We start from the raw sequence: 20,280 nt of genomic DNA, 5'->3' as shown, positions 1-20,280 counted from the left end.
GGTGGCTGGTGCTCTCCCCCAAGTTTCATACTGGAACAAGAGTCAGGCTCAGGTTTACATGATCCTCTACTATTCTTTTGTGAAGAATGACAACTGAGTCAGTTGGTTGAGCTTGAAGTGTTCCAGTCCTAAGGGATTCCACTCTCACTTAATGTCATATATTGGTAAGGTGCCTATATGAGGTCAGTGTTTGTGGCTACATATAAAGACCAGTGATGAAATGGGAAAATTATTTTTTTTCTTTTAATAAGAGACAGGGTCTTGCTATGTTGCCCATGCTGGACTCAAACTCCCAGACTCAAACTCCTGGGCTTAAGTTATCCTCCTGCATCAGCCTCCCAAATAGCTGGGACCACAGGTGTAAGTCACCACACCTGGCTAAGGGCAATGATTCTTAAAGTCTCTGCTGGCTATCTAGGACTCTTATTAAATATCCTGTTATTTTTAAAAGGCCATCCAAATATATTTTCTTGAAAGAAACATTTATTTATGATCTTTATTGGTGAAACAATTCAAACAAATCCAGAACAGGTTCTCACACTTTGAGCCTTTAGTGCAAAAACATTATGCCATGCGGGAAATAAAATGCTTATCCAGTGGAGCTCTCCCCTGATGTATTTAAATATTAGGATGCTCAAGTAGAAGATGACTTATGTGACAGAAATCTGCTCATAAATCTGCTTGAAAAGGGCATGATAAACTTCATATTAAGGTTTCTCACAACATAAATATGCTTAAGCAAATTAATTCCAACTTAATTTCAAAACACCCCAAGAATCAACTATCCCTTTAAATAAAAAAAATAATCAATTTATACTCTTCTTAAAAGAACTCCAACAATTTAAAATAAGTTCCAATTCCATATATATATATACACATTTATAACTTAGGTGCTCTTTTGCGCTATATACTTTAATTCATGCAAAAGTGATAGTGGACTGGACTTGAGGCTCTACAGAGGCCTTTCTGAGAAAGCTGTGTAGCTCCTTACTCTGGCGAAGAACAAGGGGGTGTACATTTTGTCAATCTCAAAAGCACTCACTGCAGTCTCACCAGTTGATCTGTAAAAAAAAAAAAAGCACAAAATTACTAATACAAGGAAATTTCAAGTCATTTAAAATCCTGTGTGTTTGGGGAAGGTTATTCTATGCTTTAGCCTTTTTTATTTTAATTCATCTTAGGAAATTCTATATAATATAGGCATACTGTAGAAAACTCAAAAAATTTAGAAATGTATACAGAAACATCACTCATAATTCCAACACCCAGATAGAGCCATATGAGGGATATTTTCTCGTGTTTCTTGAGATCAAAGTTAGTAATTCTGCTTTTTATTTCATTTAATTATTTGCATTTTCCCATACTATTATTTTCAGAAAACATTTTAGTGAGGATGATATTTCACTGTTGGCTTGTACCACAATTTACTTAACTGGAGATTTAGATTGTGTCTACTATTTCTCAATTTAAAATTAGGTGATTTTGATGTCCTTCAGAGATTCCTAAGAGTAGAATTTTTAAGTCAGAAGCTATAGACATTAGGTTCTTGTTAAAATATTTCAGAAAGAATTATATTCCTAGAATATAATTTGATTATTTAATAATTGCATGATCAACAGCATAATTATAGGCACAGGGGAGGGAAAGTAGGTGGTAAGTTATGCTACCACTGCCTTTTATTCTTCTCCTTCTGACAAAGAGAAACAAAAGCAGAGAATTCAAGTGATTTTATAAATATTACAGGAAGTCAATGTGATAATTAGCAGCTACAAATAATGCCTGTTGTAATGTCCTTTTTTCTCCTAAATAAAAAATGTTTTTCTAATGGGTCAATATAAATTATAACCATCCATTGTTCATTTGCTTGGTTCTACTTCAGGGTTTGGTTTCTTTTTTTCTTTTTTGAGACAGGGTCTTGCTCTATCACCCAGGCTGGAGTACAGTGGTATGATCATAGCTCACTGCAGCCTTGAACTCCTGGGCTCAAATGATCTTCCCACTTCAACCTCCAAATTAGCTGGGACTTCAAGGTGCATACCACCATGCCTGGCAAATATTTTTATTTTTTGTAGAGATGGGGTCACCCAATTTTGCCCAGGCTGGTCTCAAACTCCTGGCCTCAAGTGATCCTCTTGCCTTGGCCTCCAAAAGTCCTGGAATTACAGGCATAAACCTTCACACCTGCCCAGGTTTCTTTCTTTGAAAAGCAGAAAAAAATTCCACAGCATTATAGAGAGAAGCAAAAAGGAGATACAGTAGAATTGGTAGGCAAAAGTGAGAAAGAAAAATGTTCTGTTGTCAGGACCTTCCAAATGAGCGGGAAAAAGTTATTTGTAAAGTGGAAATGTGACACAGTTTTCAACAATGTGGTTAAGGTTGCAAAGAGGCTAATGAAAGCTGACCTCAAAACTTCTCTCTCAAAATTTTGGGATCAAGCAGAACGAAGAGCCTTCAGTCACGTACCAATATTCTTTCAAATCGAACAAGAGTTAATTAACCTTAATAGCCACAGGACTTGATATTTCACTTTCTTTTTAAGTTTTATGTATTCTGTATGGCTCCTTTCTCACACCTCCCCTCTTCAGTTCACTGATTATGATGTACAGGTAAATGTTACTGCATAGAACTAAGAGTTTTAAATAGGAATCACCTAACAGATTTGGCTTTGGAATACCTGCAATCTTATTTTTTTAGTAGACTTACTTTCCTAACTACAATTTTATTAAATCAGTGTATAAGCCCTGAGGATAAAACAAAGGAAATAAAGCAAAAAATGGTAACTGAACTGTGGGAAAAGAAAAATGATGTGGTATTTTAAAACGGCTTTAAGTCATGCATGGACAGCTCACAGCTGACTAAGTACCATTCTCCCCATGGAATGCTACTTTTATTTCCAAAGTGGTGGTACCAATTCACATTCCAATGGGCACTATATGAGTGTTCCAGATGCTCTGCTTCCTCAAGCATGCTTAGTCTTTTTCATTTGGGCCATTTTCTTGGTTTGTAGTAGTTTGTAGTAGTATTGGTTTTAGTTTGTAATGTAACTCAGAGAAATTAGAAACACATCTGAAATTCTTAAGCTGGATATGAAGTATACATTTATAGTGTAACCTTGTTATTTTTATTGCATTCACCTACTTGTAAGTAATGTGACAAGAATGATGTATCCAGATGAGTTTGTTGAACCTCTGGTGGCCACTGGAACATAGCTGTAGCCCCACATGAAAACTCTGATCTGCTTCTTGTACAGGGACACGACGAAAATATCTGTATTTATAGTCGAGTGGTTTCTGCAAAAAAAAAGATGCACAACCTATAATGAAACCTTACCTCACTGCTATGTTTATAGAAATATTATGCAACAGTGACACTAAAAGTAACATAATACTTGCATGCAGTAAAGAGTTGTTTTGAATATTACCAGAACATATGAGTGCTTTAAAAATTGCTAAATACTCTAAAAATATCAGGTTTTTCCCCATCATCATCATCATCTCAGTTAATCATCACAATAACCTCATGTGTTAAATATGATTGCATTATTTCTATTTACTAGCTAAAAAAATAAAGATCCAGGGAGGTAAAACTACTATGTAACCAACGTTACATAGATGGGATGTAAAATTATTATCTCCTACCTTTAAGCCTAGTATTTCCTTCTACTGGAAAACACTTGGACATTTTTTAAGAGGGAAAGTGATAAATTGGTGAAGGATGTAGAAAAAGCACAGAGTATAACTTATCTTTTGCAATAACAGTAAAATAAGTGAGCAAACAGCTGTGACGTTTCATTAGAATTACACTTCTGCAAATACTGCTGCTAAACAAAACAAAACAAACAAAAACAAAACACTATGAATGTTTCATCATATTCTGAAGAGAAAATTGACATTCTACATGGGAGTTCCTAAACTCTTTTATTAGATAAAACCTAAGCAACTAAGGCCTTCCAAATTCCCAATTTTGACCTCAGGAAACCTGCAGTCACAGTCAAAGCAACTCTCTCTGTCTCTCAGGCTGCTGCTGCCCAGGCTCCAGGAACCCATCAGAGGGAACTAGAGATGCCAGCAGCAGGCAGCCACAAGGTTATAGGACTCGCAGATGAAATTCTGTCCTGTCTTGACATATGATGTTAGAGAAGGGGGGATTTCATACAAAAGAAATATCCTTCAAAAGCTGTATTAATTATAAAGACAACAAGTAAATATTAATATTTATTTCAAATACCATACAACTGGCTTCTTGGGTACATATAACAATTTTTAACCAGGATTGAAAACATGCATATGGAGAAAGGTTGTGAAAAAATTAGGCTACCAATCTGTTAAGAGATTTTAAAGCACTCTAGAATGTCAGTAATCATATTTGCTTGGCATTTTTTTCCTTTTATAAGAGCAGGAAGAAAATTATCTGAAGTTATGTTATTTCCAGTAGAAACTGAAGTTCTAACAGTATCCTTATGGAAAGAATTAACTGTATGAGCTAATTTAGGAAGAAAAAACCCCTGTGATTCAAAATGAGCAGAGCCAAAAACATATTCAGGTATAATTTTACTAGTTATTTCACAAGAGATTTCAGCTTTACATTTTCATATATAAAAAACAAACTATCTGGTAAAAAAACAAACAAGCTGATCCAATAAAAAATAACCACATTTTAGAAAACTCTCCAGCTTTCTTCAGTGATTGCTAGAAGTTAATATACATTTTATAATAATCAGAGAGGGTTTCTTTGTCATTCTAATCGAGAATGCTTGGATGAATAGGCTATTAAGGTAAGAAAACTATTAATTCCACCTCGTATACTCACTTCTTCTTTTTTCTTAGTTATTACAGCAAATACTTTGGTCTGATTGTCTGTGTCTTGTGACAAGCGATAGTGACCCAGTAGAATTGCATCAGTCCTTAAAAAAACCACAAATTGAATCTAAATCAGTTATTAAGTGGATTTAAGTAATCTAAGAAGTAACAAATTACAACAGTGTTTATTCTTGCTTGAAAAGAATCAGCTAAGATTGAGTAAACCTCAATTCCAAGGCTCCAAAGACTTACTGAAGTAGATTTTCTACGGAAAAGCCCAGAAATTGGTATTTTCCTAAGCCCCGAATGACTGCTTTTAAAATCATCCAGTATTAAGTGAAGGAAACACTGGGTTACTTTAACCTGCAAGCAACCATATAAAACGTAGACTGGATGGAGAGCCATTAAAAAAAAAATACTACCTGGTATTCCTAGTTCTTAAACGGGGAACAATAGACTGAGGCTCTTCAGGGGTTGTCAACATCATCACATGGCCGTCAGGAAAGAATCTTATGTACCTATGTAATAAGAAAAAGAAGACCAAAACACAACCCACACACGAAGTATAAAATACGTCCTTACCTATCAGTACCTACACCTATTCATAGCTAGGAAACCAACACTGAAATACCATGGGCTAAAGAACTGCTAAAACATTAAAACAAATATGACTGACTACCTGTTAGTCCAGCAACAAAGAACCAAAGATACTTTATCACCTTCCTCAGGGAAAACTGTTGAACTTTTAAGTTTTACTCATTGAATAAAAGTCAAATATTGTCTTATCAAAGTTCTGTGCTTTTTCCAAAGCACAATTTCAAACAAAGTGAGATCCACACACAACGGTTAACATGTCTATTTTTTTTCTAAATGCCAGTAATATTTGGCAAGCAATAAAATGGAATAAAAGCACAAGCTATTTGAAAAGGCAAATATACCCAGGGCAAAAGACAAGGAGAAATCTAAAAGAGGCCAGAAGAAATTCTGTAATTTATATTAGCCTATTGGTTTTTTGAGTGCAATTCTTATATTGTATTACTAGATAAAAATACTGAGGGCCATTTTGTGGGTAAATTAAAAGCAACAAAGAACAGATGTCCATTTAACTAATACATGGAGAGAGAGAATTTTCCACTCACTCAGTGTACTACAGTGGTACCTGTAATATTCCACTTGGTGCCAGGCTCTATAGAAACCATCAAGAGACTGTTCCCCTTGACGAATATATGTGGTTTTACTGATATACACTCCTATGAAAATAATTTTAAAAAGTTAAAAATTATCATATTAAGACATTTCCAGCATTATTTTACTGTGGTTTCCTTTAAACATGCTTACAGTACTCACATTCATCACAGAAAACTGAAATGGCATATTTATCAAAATCAGCACTACAGATCACTATTTCTGCTGAGTTCTACAGAATCCAACCTACCATCAAACCGAACACGAGGCCGTTCTAAAAACATCTCTCTCCAGGATGTGTATGGAACAAGTTTAATACAGCTTCTGCCCCAAACTTTCAAGCAGGCCAGACGCCATATTTCAGGGTCTCTAGGGAATAAAAGCACAATGTCAATAAAGACCAAGTCCCTACACATAGACATAAATCTTTTTGCTGTCAGCCATCTTCCATTTAGCAAGTATTTGTTGAACACCTGGGAGGCACTGTTCTGAGGAGAAACTAATGGACAAGACAAAGGCCCTGCTCTTTTACTGTGGGAAAGCAAATTGAGAGAAAAGCTTCTGGTAGTATGCTTAGTGCAAAAATCAACCAACAGACAAAGTAGAGTCAGCAGACAGAAATGATGCTGATGAGGAAATAGAGGCTATCTCAGATAGGGAAGCCAGGAAATGCCTCTCTTGGAAGGTGATCATAGTGATGGGGATAAGTATCTCAGGCAGCAGTCAGAGCATGTGCAAGGCCCTCAGGCAGAAGTGTGACTGGTGGGCTCGCCCAAGGGTCAGCAGGAGCACACAGCTGTGGCAAAGTGGGCATTGTGCAGAGGGAACTATACGATGAGGCAGTTGGGGCAAGTGAGGTGGCATCATGTAGGCAGGAGTGGTTATTTACATGAGATGGATGCCATTGGAGGGTTCTGAACATAATTTATGCTTTTATTTTAAAAGATCACTCTGGTGGTTTATGGAGAATATGCTCTAGGGGTATAAGAGTGGAAACAGGAAGACCAAGTAGGACGCCACTATGTAACCCAAACCAAACAGAAGAGTGGCTGAGTCGGAAGGGTTGTTGCAGAAGTGGTAGAATGGTCAGACTGGAGATAAATTTTGAAGGGAGCACCAACAGGACTTTGTTTAAAAAATTAATGCAGGGACTGGCCACAGTGGCTCATGCCTGTAATCCCAGCACTTTAGGAGGCCGAGGCAGATGGATCACGAGGTCAGGAGGTCGAGACCAGCCTGGCCAGCATAGTGAAACCCCTTCTCTACTAAAAATACAAAAATTAGCCAGGCATGGTGGCAGGTGCCTACAGTCCCAGCTACGCAGGAGGCCGAGGCAGGAGAATTGCTCGAACCTGGGAGACGGAGGTTGCAGTGAGCCACGGCTGCACCACTGCACTCCAGCCTAGGTGACAGGGTGAGACTCCGTCTCAAAACAAACAACTCCCCCCCCCAAAATTGACATAATTCTGCTTAACTAAAACTATTTTTAACTCCATTTCTAACTTAAAATATTCAGGGTCTGTTCGTTTTGTTTTTTTAAAGTGATAAGGTCTCACTATGTTGTCCATGCTGGAGTGCAGAGACTATTCACAGGTATGATCCCACTACTGATCAGCGTGGGAGTTCTGACCTGCTCCATTTTTAACCTGGGCTAGTTCACCCCTCCTTAGGTAACCTGGGGGTTCCCCGCTCCTGGGATTTTACTACACTGATGCTGAACTTAAGTCAGCATAGTGCACTAGAGCCCAAAACTCCTAAGCTCAAATAATCCTCCTGCCTTAACCTTTTGAACAGCTAGGACTACAGGCACGTGCACCACCATACCCAGCTAAGTATTCAGTTTTAAAGATGCAAAAACTAGCCTGGGCAATGTAGCAAGACCCTGCCTCTTAAAAAAAATTTTTTTTTAAATGAACCAGGGAAAAATACAAAATGAAAAAAAAAAATTAAACAGGCATGGTGACACATAGCTGTAATTCCAGTTACTCAGGAGGCTGAGGCAGGAGGGTGGCTTGAGGCCAGGAGTTTGAGGCTGTGGTGAGCCATGACGGCACCACTGCACTCCAGCCTGGGCGACAGAACAAGACCTTGTCCTGTTCATTCATTCATAAATAAGTAAATGAAGCAAAAGCTACTTATCAGTGTCAGATTGAAAACAATAAGTCCTCTCAAATTTGTTAAAATGTATATTTAAAACGTTTGCTTTTAAACAATTACTTTTATGATGACACATGAAGTTTTACTCCTGAATATTTGCTTAACCAATTCTTTTTTTGTTTTTGTTTTTAGGGTAGGCAAATTAAGCAGTGGGGAAGGAACAAACAAATCTGTAACTGGTTGTGATCAATTAGATGTAAACGACCACTGCACTCAGACCAACCCAATTCCTTCTTTATAGTATTTTCTCACATACAATTACAAGTTAATGGAATAACTATGAAAGTTGTCAAAATCAAAATGAAATCACTAATGTGAAGAAAATCCTGATAGAGCTGGGAAAGGCCATGAAAATAAGGTTCTCATACTTGTATGCCTGATAACAAAAAAAGACTACAAAAAATACAACCCTGCACAAAGGCCATTAAACCTTACACAAAAAATACTTCTACAAGGACATCTGCCCAGCCAACTGCCTGTGCAAACTTGAACTGGCATTACCCTTGTTAATGATCTTTGTAGCCAAGGATAATTATTTCCAAAACAATTATGTAATCCTTCTCATTTTTTCCTTTAAAAACCTGCCTGCCTTTACCTCCCTGAATAAGCACATGGTTTACCATGGCATGTGTATTCCCATTGTGATGCTCTAATCCCAAATAATTTTTGGGAATTTGTTATTTAGGTGGTTTGTTATTTAGGTTGACATACCAAAGTGTCAGAAGTGGGATCTGAAAAGAGTATTACCTGAAGGAATCAGAGATTCTTAGAACCAGTGTGCAGTACTGACTTGAGTGCTCTGAGCACTCTACTTCCATGGCTTGCCTTTTCTGCCCTGGTGAATTTTCTTTCAGGCTGAGCCTCCTTCCTTTTGGTAGAGGCTTCTTGATATAATCTGGGATCTGGTTTGGATAAGGTCATCTTAATAAAGGACCATACACCCCTTTTTGAGATGATAAACTTTATGTATTTCCTGGTAAGTCCTTTCTGGTGTAAAGAAAATGTCTTTTAGATTGGGTATTCTTGGTTTCTACAGAATTTACATTCTGTTCACGTCTTCTGGTGAATTTACTTTTGATTTTGTCTGTGCACTCAGTTTAATATTTTGTTTGATCTGCAATACCTGGGCTAAAATATTTGTGAACATTCTTATTTTGGGTTTTGATTTGGTTTGACTCTTTTCCCTTGCTTCTTCTGAAAATCTTCCACGAGCAAAAATAAAGATTCTGAATGGTGGACACAAGATGGCTAATTAAAAACCCCTAGGGCCAGGCACAGTGGCTCACACCTGTAATTCCTGCACTTTGGGAGACTGAGGTGGGCGGATCACCTGGGGTTGGGAGTTAGAGATGAGCCTGGCCAAAATGGTGAAATCCTGTCTCTACTAGAAATACATAAATTAGCCAGGCGTCGTGGTGCATGCCTGTAATCTCAGCTTCTTGGGAGACTGAGGCAGGAGAATCGCCTGAACCCGGGAGGTGGAAGTTGCAATTAGCCAAGATCGTGCCACTGTACTGCAGCCTGGGTGACAAAGTAGACTGTCTCAAAAGAAAAAAGAAAAAAAAAAAAAGACAAACCACTCGGGCAGTCACCACCATCTAAAACACAGGTCTAAACTCCTGACTTTCCCTGACAGGATTTGCAGAATTTTCTTTCCTCTCAAGAGAGTAATAAGAACAGAATGGGATTCTCAAATGTTAAAACATGCCAGGTTTTCTGGGATTCCAGCAGACTACATCTTATAGCCTATTCTTGTGCACATTTTTAAACTGATGAGCAAAATTACATCAAGAAAAATTTACGGCTCAAATTATCATCATTCAAAACCCGCAACTATAGAATATATATAGTCTAAGTTCTTTTTTTCTTTATACTTTGAAATCTGCTGACTTTTCCATTCATGTTGAGATAAAACTCACTGCCTATGACATGTTAGCCAAGATTAAATAAAGAAGAATTTTGTGTAATTTAAAGGTTATTTAAAGCCTATTTCAAAATATGGAATAAGAAACAAATCAGTAAGTAGGAGAGAGAGATGTGAAGAAAGTTACAAAGATATATTTTGGTTAAAAAAAAGTGAAAAGAGAATAATTTTGTACAAAAAAGAATCTTGTATGGTAGATTTTTGTCCTAAAGTAAAATGACTAAAATGTCCTAAAGTAAAATGGTTAAAAAAGAGGAAGGTATACAACAGAGCAGAAAGTCCAAGCATATCATCAATGTAAGCTGTGATGAGGTTCATAAAAGATTTTGTGTGTGGTCAAGTTGGCTATAATTGAAGAGAATTGTTTATAAGCCTTTCTAAAGATTGAGCTTTGCTATTATAAATACACTAATACAAAACTAAAAAACTTGGTCCTCTGTTAGAACAACGAGGTTTTCTTAAAGTATTAATTTGCTCTTAGTATTAATAAAACTGAAAGAGGTTTTGATTTTAAATTCTAAAATCTGTTGAACAGCCATCTGCAAAACTACAGTTTCTATTTCTTCCTGGGATCTAATTAATTTCCCTAGTTCCAGGTTGGAAATGCTGTCTTTTTCACTCAGAATGGTAATTTCACTTCTCAAGGTAAAATTGTTCTTTCTGAAACTTCTCAGATTTATATCAGAAGTTCAACTTTTGCTGTACCCCTCCTGCACATGATTTGCAGGTCATACACCATTGCCTTCTGTTCTTTCTACCCTTGAAAAAGTGTATCTTTTTGCTTGGCTAGGGTGATAACTCTCTCCTTCAACCTTTTTGTCAACTCCTCTTAATTTTTTCCCTCTAGTTCTCGCTCTGCTGTTAATAGCCTGACACTGAAATGTTTATCTTTTTTTTTTTTTGAAATACGATCTCACACTCTGTCACCTTGGCTGGAGTGCAGTGGCATGATCATGGTTTATTGTGGTCTTGAACTCCTAGGCTTGGGTGATCCTCCAGCTTCAGCCTCCTGAGCAGCTGGGACCGCAGGTACACAAACCACGTCCAGCTAATTTTTCTATTTTATCGTAGAGATGGGGTTTCACCACGTTGCTAAGGCTGGTCTTGAACTCCTGGGACCAACCCATCAATCCACATCAGCCTCCCAAATTACTAGGATTATAAGTGTGAGCCACTGCACCTGTTTTTTTTTTGTTTTTTTTGTTTTTTTCTTTTGAGACAGGGTCTCACTCCATCACTCAGGCTGTTGTGGCGTGATTATAGCTCACTGCAGCCAGGCTCCAGCCATCTTCCTGCCTCAGCCTCCCAAGTAGCTAGGTGTGCACCATCACACCCGGGTAATTTTTTTGCTTTTTTAGTAGAGATATTGTCTAGGTTGGTCTTGAACTCCTAAGCTGAAGCAATCCTCCTACCTTGGCCTCCCAAAGTGCTGGGATTACAGGCATGTGTGACCATGTCCGGCCTGAAATGTTTAGTTTAAAGGTCTAGAAGAGCAATGTTTTCCTCCAATATAACTTGATTCTGTACTTTCGGCTTTACATGGTATATGAATTATTCCATGTAACCAGGAAACTTCCTATGCTATTTAAGAGCCACGTATTCTCCTGCTCAAGTTACTAGTTTTCTTGTTTATATTTCCTCTCTAATGTGGACACGTAACCCTAGACACTTCCTGTCCCTAATTAAATTCAAGTACCCTTTTTATCAGGTTTAACTTCCAAGTTACCTAAATAGGTTTCCCACAAGGAGAAGCAAATACCCTACAAAAGGTATTTCTTTATCTTTTTGGCAACTGGCCTAAAAAAAAATTTAATGTTTTATCAATATAACACCTGTGTTTTCTTTATTAGGTTTTTGGTTACTTAGGAAAACTGAGCTTTACAAGGATTAAGGCTTTTACATCCATGTAACTTTCTGCACTGCTTTTAAGATCTTTTGATTATCAGTATGGTTAAATGAGTAACTTTGCAGTAGCCAGCAATTTCGTTTTGATCAAATGTTTTGAACCTTTGACATCTCTGGCAGGTTTCCCCAGAATCAAGATCCTAAATTAAGGCCTTCCAATTGAAAAATAACTTTGAGATTTTCTTTTTTTTTTTGAGATGGATTTTCGCTCTTGTTGCTCAGGCTGGAGTGCAATGGTGCGGTCTCAGCTCACCGCACCCTCCGCCAGGTTCAAGCAATTCTCCTGCCTCAGCCTCCCGAGTAGCTGGGATTACAGGCATGCACCACCACGCCCAGCTAATTTTGTATTTTTAGTAGAGAAGGGGTTTCTCCATGTTCGTCAGACTCATCTCGAACTCCCGACCTCAGGTAATCCGCCTGCCTTGTCCTCCCAAAGTGCTGGGATGACAGGTGTGAGCCACCACACCCAGCCAACTTTGGGATTTTCTAGTTGGGCTCCTGGAAAGCCTCAAAGAACGTATCTCTCATCCTGTAGATATATCAAATGATTAACCTCACTTGGTAAATTGTATAGGAGGCACTGCTAAATAATAAGTATTAGATCTTCTTTCAGTTACATTTATGGGTATGTTATTGATATAAATGTTTCAAAAACTATGTAAACTCATAAAAATCTAGTATGCTATTAGTTATAAATTTCTATTATATTAAATATTTTCTAAAGCTGTATTTGTATAGATGTTATTAATGTATTCTAAAGATTTGATGAAATTTATATAAAAGTCTGATAGTCCTGATGTGACACTGTCGGTCATGATTCTGGTTGTTATCTTAAAATGCTACATGTACTAAAAATAACTAAATTTCCTTGTCAACTGAGAACTTTCACCAGATTTTACATGGCTATTCTAAGTTTTTGTCATCACAATTATTATTTTGAATTCTCTAAAAACATTTGCAATCAGCTACAGTCCAAAGCTGCTGTTCATGGAAAAGACTCTAGCAGTACTCTTGAACAAAGATTTCTGGTAACTTTAAGATCAATGGACTAAATAAAAATTTCCAGAACTCTAATAAATTCATGAGTTCATAGAACTACTAATAAAGATCAAGCAGCAAAACAAAAAATTACATAAAATTGATGTAAATTATGAAGAGAATGTCTTTGTGATGTTAGTAGACTTTTGTGAACAAAGGTGGAACCATTTGCTTTTTCTCCCTACTTGATTTCTCCAAAATTCAGAAACTATTCATATTATTTTTATTTATATAAGTTCAATAAAAATCTACTCTCTCCATATGAGGATACAATCAGAAACATTAGTTATATTACCAAGGCTTTGACTGAAAATGTCATATTTAAGAATGTGCATAAAACATCTGGCTTCAAGAGTTCTCAGCCTTATCCTGAGTAAAACCTGTCACTTCCCAGCAGGCCCAAGAACCTTAAGACCCTAAGTGAAGTCTAAAGTCTACCTTTCTTTGACTTCCTAACCTCAAGAGATTTTTAAATCTTAAATTCCTATATGATCAATGTAGGAAAAAAAATTTCTTAAAAAAAAACTACAATACACCTGTTGTTATCCACACGTACACTGGACTGTTTCATGAATTCTCCTAGTTTCCTTCAGGATTGGACCACAACACTCCAACTAAAAACAAAAACTTCTGTTCCTAAAGCCCTATAAGCTGAAACTATTCAAAGTTTAAGAAACAAGTCTCATGCCTGATCTATGAGCCACACAACAATATCATGACCAGAGACATTCAAACATAAATTAGGAGAAGCTGATGTTTTTGTGAAAGCTGTAGACAGCTTTTCCCATGATACCAGAACCATTTCATAATAAGACTTTTACCCCCATTTAATGCTACTTTTTTCACTTGACAGGATAATGGTGTAATTGAAATTTCATAATCAATAGCTTCTGCTGGTAACTTAACAGAACCTAACCCAAGAAATCCTTTAGTATTCATTGGTTAAAGAAGAAAATATCTGTGCTATCACTAGTACTACATGCTGTACCTAGATAAATCCCTCTGATAAAGCTGAGACCCACGTACACAAAATAAGAAAACAGATCACATGATTACATGGTCTCAGCTAATCCCCTGTGGTCACTGATCTACTCAATTAGTCGTTTTTAAGCCTAGGTTCATGGCTCAAAACCATTATGCAAATTGGAATTATCATATTACTATTAACTTTGTATCTGTTACTTGTTAAATTTCTGCAGAAGTACCACACCTAACAATAATGCTGGCCCAGCATTTTGAGTAAAAAAGACTATGGAACAGACAAAAATCAAACTTAATAATGGAATCCAGGTAGACACAGCCTGAGAGTCATTCCCTTCAAACATCCCTTCTTGCCCAAATGCGGCTTAAAAGGGTTTTGACACGGACTCCTAGTCGTTAATCTTTCTCCCCAACATGGGATGAGACTAGCAACCAGGATCTGTCTATCCTGGTACTATGGGATGTCAAAACCTAACTACAGGATGATCAGAGAAAGATACTGATCAAAAGGGGAAAATGTGAAAGTTGTTAAAATAAAAATGGAGTCACTAATGTTAAGAAAACCTTTACAAAGAGAGCTGCAGAAGGCCATGAAGAGAAGGTTCTCAGGCTTCTATAATAAGTATGGTTAACAAAAAAGACTATAAAAAACACAACTTTGCACAAAGGCCATCACAACCTTACACAAAAAAATATTTTTGCTGCAAGGACATCTGCCCAAGAAACTGCCTGTCCAATCTCAGACTGGCGTCACCCTTGTTACTGATCTGTGTAGTCAAGGATTATTTCAAAACAATTATGTAATCCTCATTTTTTCCTTTAAAAACCTTTGTTTCCCTGAATAGTTTAATATGGCATGTGTATTCCCATTGCAATGTATTATTCTCAAATAAATTTCTTTTAGAGAGTCTCTCTGCTTGTTATTTAGGTTGACACAACAGTGCTACAGACCCTAGTGGCAATCCACTAGGTGTTTAATAGGTACTTGTTAAATAGACAGCACACAGAATTGTGAAAAAGAGTCTTCAAGAAATTCAAACATTTTATGAAAACTACAAGATTCCAAATGGAATTAATTTAAAATAATGCATCTGAATTTTAAGAACAAAAGTTATTTTAAAAAATTCTATATACAGACTAAGTATATATTTTTATATAAGATGCCCATGACAGACTAGTCTCAAATGACCTTATATTAAACTAGAATTATTCTTTGCATAGCAAAAAATAATTTTTTTAACTTTTTAGTTTCAGGAGTACATGTGCAGGTTGGTTCTATGGATCAATTGTGTGTCATGGGGGTTTAGTGTATATGTTATTTTGTCATCCAGGCAATAAGCATAGTACCCAATAGGTATTTCTGATCCTCACACTCCTCTCACCCTCCACCCTCAAGTAGGCCCCGGTATCTATTGTTCCCTTCTTTGTGTCAATGTGTGCCTAGACATTTAGCTCCCACTTATAAGTGAGAACATGTGGTGTTTGGTTTTCTATCCCTATGTTAATTCACTTAGGATAATGGCCTCTAGCTTCATCCATGTTGCTGCAAAGAATATTATCTCTTTTTTTGAGACAAAGTCTCACTTTGACAGGTTGGAATGCAGTGGCATGAACATGGCTCAACTCACTGCGGCCTCGACCTCCTGGCTCAAGCAATCCTCCCACCTCAGTCCCCCAAGTAACTGGGACTATATGCGCACACCCCCATGCCCAGCTAACTTTCATATTTTTTGTACAGACGGGGTTTCACCATGTTGCCCAGGCTGGTCTCAAACTCCTGAGCTCAACTGATCCTCCCACCTTGGCTTCCCAAAGTGCTGGGATTACACGTGAGCCACCACATCTGGCCTGCAAAAGTTATTATCTCATTCTTTTTTATGGGTTTGTAGTATTCCCTGGCATGTATGTACCACATTTTCTTTATCCTGTCTACTGTTGATGGGCGTTTAGGCTGAGTCCAGGTCAGCCTATTGTGAAGAGTGCTGCAACGAACATATGTGTGCATGTGTCCTTATGGCAGAATGATTTATATTTCTTTGGGTATATACCCAATAATGGGATCGCTGGGGTCAAATGGTAGTTTCCCTCCTTTTTTTTTTTTTTTTTTTGAGACGGAGTCTCGCTCTGTCGCCCAGGCTGGAGTGCAGTGGCGCAATCTCGGCTCAATGCAAGCTCCGCCTCCCGGGTTCATGCCTCAGCTTCATCAGCCGCTGGGACTACAGGCGCTGGGACTACAGACGTATGCTGCCACGCCTGGCTATTTTTTTGTATTTTTAGTAGAGACGGCGTTTCACTGTGTTAGCCAGGATGGTCTTGATCTCCTGACCTCATGATCCGCCTACCTTGGCCTCCCAAAGTGCTGGGATTACAGGTTTTAGCCACCGCGGCTGGCCGGTAGTTTCTCTTTTAAGTTCTTTGAGGAATCGCCAAACTTGCTTTTACAGTGACTGAACTAGTTTACATTCCCACCAACAGCACAGAAGCGTTCCTTTCTCTCAGCAGCCTCACCAGCATCCTTTTTATTTTTAATAATAGCCATTCTGACTGATGCGAGATGATATCTCATTGTGATTTTGATTTGCATTTCTCTAATGATTAGTGATGCTGAGAATTCCTTCATACGCTTGTTTGTCACATATATATCTTTTGAAAAGTGTTCACGTCCTTTGCCCACTTTTTAATGGGGTCGTTTTTTGCTTGTGAATTTAGGTTCCTTATAAATTTTATTTATTCTTTTTTTTTTTTTGAGACAGAGTCTTGCTCTGTCCCCCAGGCTGGACACACCCAGTTGCTGGCACAACTGCAACCTCCGCCTCCTGGGTTCAAGCAACTCTCCTACCTTAGCCTCCCAAGTAGCAGGAACTACAGCCCCTTGCCACTATGCCCGGCTAATTTTTGTATTTTTAGTAGAGATGGGTTTCACCATGTTGGCCAGGCTGATCTCAAACTCCTGACCTCAGTTGATCTGTCTGCCTTGGCCTAAGGGTTTTTATAGTTTTAGGTTTTACATTTAAGTCTTTAATCCAACTTGATTTGATTTCTGTGTATTGTGTAAGGAAAGGATCCAGTTTCCATCTTCTGCACATGGCTAGCCAGTTATCTCAGCACCATTTATTGAATAGAGTCCTTTCCCACACATAGAAAAATTTTCAAAATATAGAATAACTTTTGATGAGCCACAAGAAAATTCGAGTGCTGTTTTATTCTAAACCATTACCACAATGGATTTACAGTTACTATAAAGATGACTTGAATATATTTTTCTAATATAATTCTTTTTCCCATATCAGTTAAGCTGACATGCAAACCCTATGGACGCAGTATGGGTTACTACATCTGTCCTATATATTATTCTATACCCTATAAACCCAGCATATTCTAGCCTTTAAATTCTAAGTTATTTGAGAAAATTAAGTACAGCTTAGCAAAACTTGTTTATTCTAAGCTTTAACTCAGAATACTAATCAAGTAATTTTATCAAAATTGGCAAAGGAGCATCTTTGTTTTCACCGTTGTCTGAGTTGTTTAAAAAACAAAAACAAAAACTTAGTACCTGGCACAGATGTAGAATCCTCTGCATACCAGCGACAACTGCTCCAATGATCTGAGATCCAAGTCACTAGACACCACCCATCGGAAGATGTACATCAAGACCTCCATTGGCAGCACTGCAAAAGAAAATCAGCCTTCAGTGACTCTTCTGTATGTCATTATGTTGTCACAACCACATTCCCAGTACATTTATATCTTCCTAGAAATTTATAAATGACACCCTCTGTATTGCTCAGAGCTGAAGCATGAATGTATTTAGCTACTCAATAATAATGAATGGTTCTTAACATCAAGACATAAATATCTTTGTTTTTTCAGTATAGATCTGAAGCTACTTTTTATAAAACACTATTTTCCCTCATATCAGATATATTAAATGTTTTAGAAAAATAATCTACTATGTATGTGTGTGATCCATATTGCATCTATTAACACTAAAGTTACTTTCACCTCCTTGCAAACTTTCAACTGTCCTCCTCTGAAAAAGCCCTGAGCCAAACAATATTTAACATATTAAAATACATTAATTTCTTTCTTTTGCTTTGAGACAGGGTCTTGCTCTCTTGCTCAGGCTGGAGTGCAGTGGTGCAATCTCAGGTCACTGCAGCCTCTGCCTCCCGGGTTTAAGTAATTCTCGGCCTCAGCCCCCCAAGTAGCTGGGACTACCAGTATGTGCCACCACACCCAGCTAATTTTTGTATTTTTAGTAGAGGTGGGGTTTCACCATGTTGGCCAGGCTTGTCTTGAACTCTTGGCCTCAAGTGATCCTCCCACGTCAGCCTACCAAAGTGCTGAGATTACAGGCGAGGAATGAGTCACCATGCCCAGCCAAAAATACATTAATTTCTGAACATTCAGCCTGTCTCAGGACAATTGTTCAGCATGGTTGAAATGCTTCATGATACCAGTATTCCTTCAGTTTTCTTAGGGCTATCTCAACAACTCAGACTTACCCTGTTATATCTTTACTGAAAAAGGTATGGCATCCTTAAACAACAGCACTACAAACTGTTCTGCTTTAGATTTTAAAACAGCTTACTACTGGGTTGGGTGCAGTGCCTCATGCCTGTAATCTCAGCACTTTCAGAGGCCGAGGCAGGTGGATCATGAAGTCAGGAGTTCGAGACCAGCCTGGCCAACATAGTGAAACCCTGTCTTTACTAAAGATATAAAAAATTAGCAGGGCGTGGGCGTGGTGGCACACACCTGTAATCCCAGCTACTTGGGAGGCTGAGGCAGGAGAATCACTTGAACCCGGAAGGCAGAGGTTGCAGTGAGCCAAGATTGCACCACTGCACTCCAGCGTGGGTGACAGGGTGAGACTATCTCAAAAAAACAAAACAAAACAAAACCACAAAACAGCTTAATAGTATATGCAAATGATAATTATAACTAGATCTTCCATCATATTCTGAACTAAAGCAGCAGTTATCTGGCAAATTATCTGACCTTATAAATTTGGAAATCTTTAATCTAAGGTTAAGATATTTCTCACTGAGTTATAAAAAACAAGTATTCACACCTGATATATGAGTTTGACTGCTCTCAAGCTCAGGCTGACACAGTTTGAGCACAGACTCCTGAAATGTGAGTTGCTGCTGGAAGTAGGACAAGAGATCTGCCATTTTGCTATCATCATCATTATCTTCAATGCTGAAAAAAAGAAGGTGAATAAATTAAGTGCCTCAGTCTATAAGCGTATAGTTTAGAACTGATTTTCATAGCATTTTCAAATTTGCTTTACAAAAGTCACCTAAAGCTTATTCAATATGTGATACATTTTAAATGTGATGAATTTCTCCTGCCTTACAAAGGAATACCATACCAGTTTTCAAAGAAAAAAGCTTCAGTAATTATCATCCAGAAAGAATTAGAATTTTGGATACAGGTGTTGAGATTTAACTAATTTTATTGTAAAGTAGAGATTTTATGAGTTAGTGAAAACTTTCAAATGATTTAAAAAATCTTAATGTAGTATGTTCTTTAACCTTAATTTATTCTAACTGGATAAAAACCAAATCTACAGATGTCATCTGAGGTACTTACTTGCCAAGCGTTTTCTAACAGATTTGCCTTATCAGCCTACCTTCAGAGAGGAAAATACCTACTTTCAAAACATCTTAGGGTTCACAAATCATCTATCAATATATGCAAATGTGTAGTGAAGGGTGCTAGAAAAATGTCTGAGCTTTCTATTTTTACTGAAGGTAAACCTTAAAGATGATCAGACTTACAAAGAGGATTGGATGAAGGCAAAGTTAGAAAACGAGGAAGTTTCAAGTGATGCAGACTTAAAAAAAAACAAAAAACAGGAAGGGCATTTTATAATACAACAAAATATAAGTGTGGTTGAGGCTAGATGGACTCAATGGCTATTCTACAAACATGTTACAGGAAAGAAAAAGGCAAACTTTTAGGGCTTATCAAATTTTATTAAAAAAAAAAAAAAGATGAATCCTTAAGGAACTTTCATAGCATCTGGGTTTGTATAAAAAATGGGAAAGAAAAGAAATGCCTCTTTAATATTTTAATACAATCTTTCTTAACAGCATCTGGCACATATTTATAAAACTGGCGAAGAGCTGAGTCTAAACAACTCTACTCAAATATAAAGAAGGTTTAGAAAAAACCCAAGTGATTCATTTTAAGTATGAACTACCTCACACTGTTAACTCTAATTTGGTGAACAATATTATTAGCTGAAAATTTAAACACTTTTATTAATATTGACCTCGTTGA

General features: G+C 37.4%; 1 protein-coding gene across 4 annotated transcripts in view; it reads right to left on the bottom strand.

Moving 5' to 3' along the window:
• Positions 1–463: 463 nt before the first annotated feature.
• The window catches only part of FBXO9 (F-box protein 9), a 36,804-nt gene continuing 16,987 nt past the window's right edge, over positions 464–20,280 (bottom strand). For 3 of the 4 annotated variants that reach the window (XM_017858236.1, XM_017858235.1, XM_017858234.1), the window contains 8 exons: positions 19,064–19,194; positions 17,543–17,657; positions 6,235–6,353; positions 5,959–6,049; positions 5,222–5,317; positions 4,810–4,903; positions 3,139–3,290; positions 887–1,061 (listed from right to left, as the gene is read on the bottom strand). In XM_017858236.1, coding sequence (XP_017713725.1) covers positions 953–1,061; positions 3,139–3,290; positions 4,810–4,903; positions 5,222–5,317; positions 5,959–6,049; positions 6,235–6,353; positions 17,543–17,657; positions 19,064–19,194 — 907 coding nt within the window. In that variant the 3' untranslated portion in view covers positions 887–952. Of the gene's footprint in view, positions 1,062–3,138; positions 3,291–4,809; positions 4,904–5,221; positions 5,318–5,958; positions 6,050–6,234; positions 6,354–17,542; positions 17,658–19,063; positions 19,195–20,280 lie in introns of all 4 variants that reach the window. The other variant, XM_017858233.1, reaches the window with a different exon arrangement.

This window comes from Rhinopithecus bieti, unplaced genomic scaffold (assembly GCF_001698545.2).
Source record: "Rhinopithecus bieti isolate Rb0 unplaced genomic scaffold, ASM169854v2 scaffold_48474, whole genome shotgun sequence".
NCBI lineage: Eukaryota > Metazoa > Chordata > Mammalia > Primates > Cercopithecidae > Rhinopithecus > Rhinopithecus bieti.
Note: the sequence above shows the minus strand (reverse complement) of the source record. Positions and strands in the feature narration are given on the sequence as shown.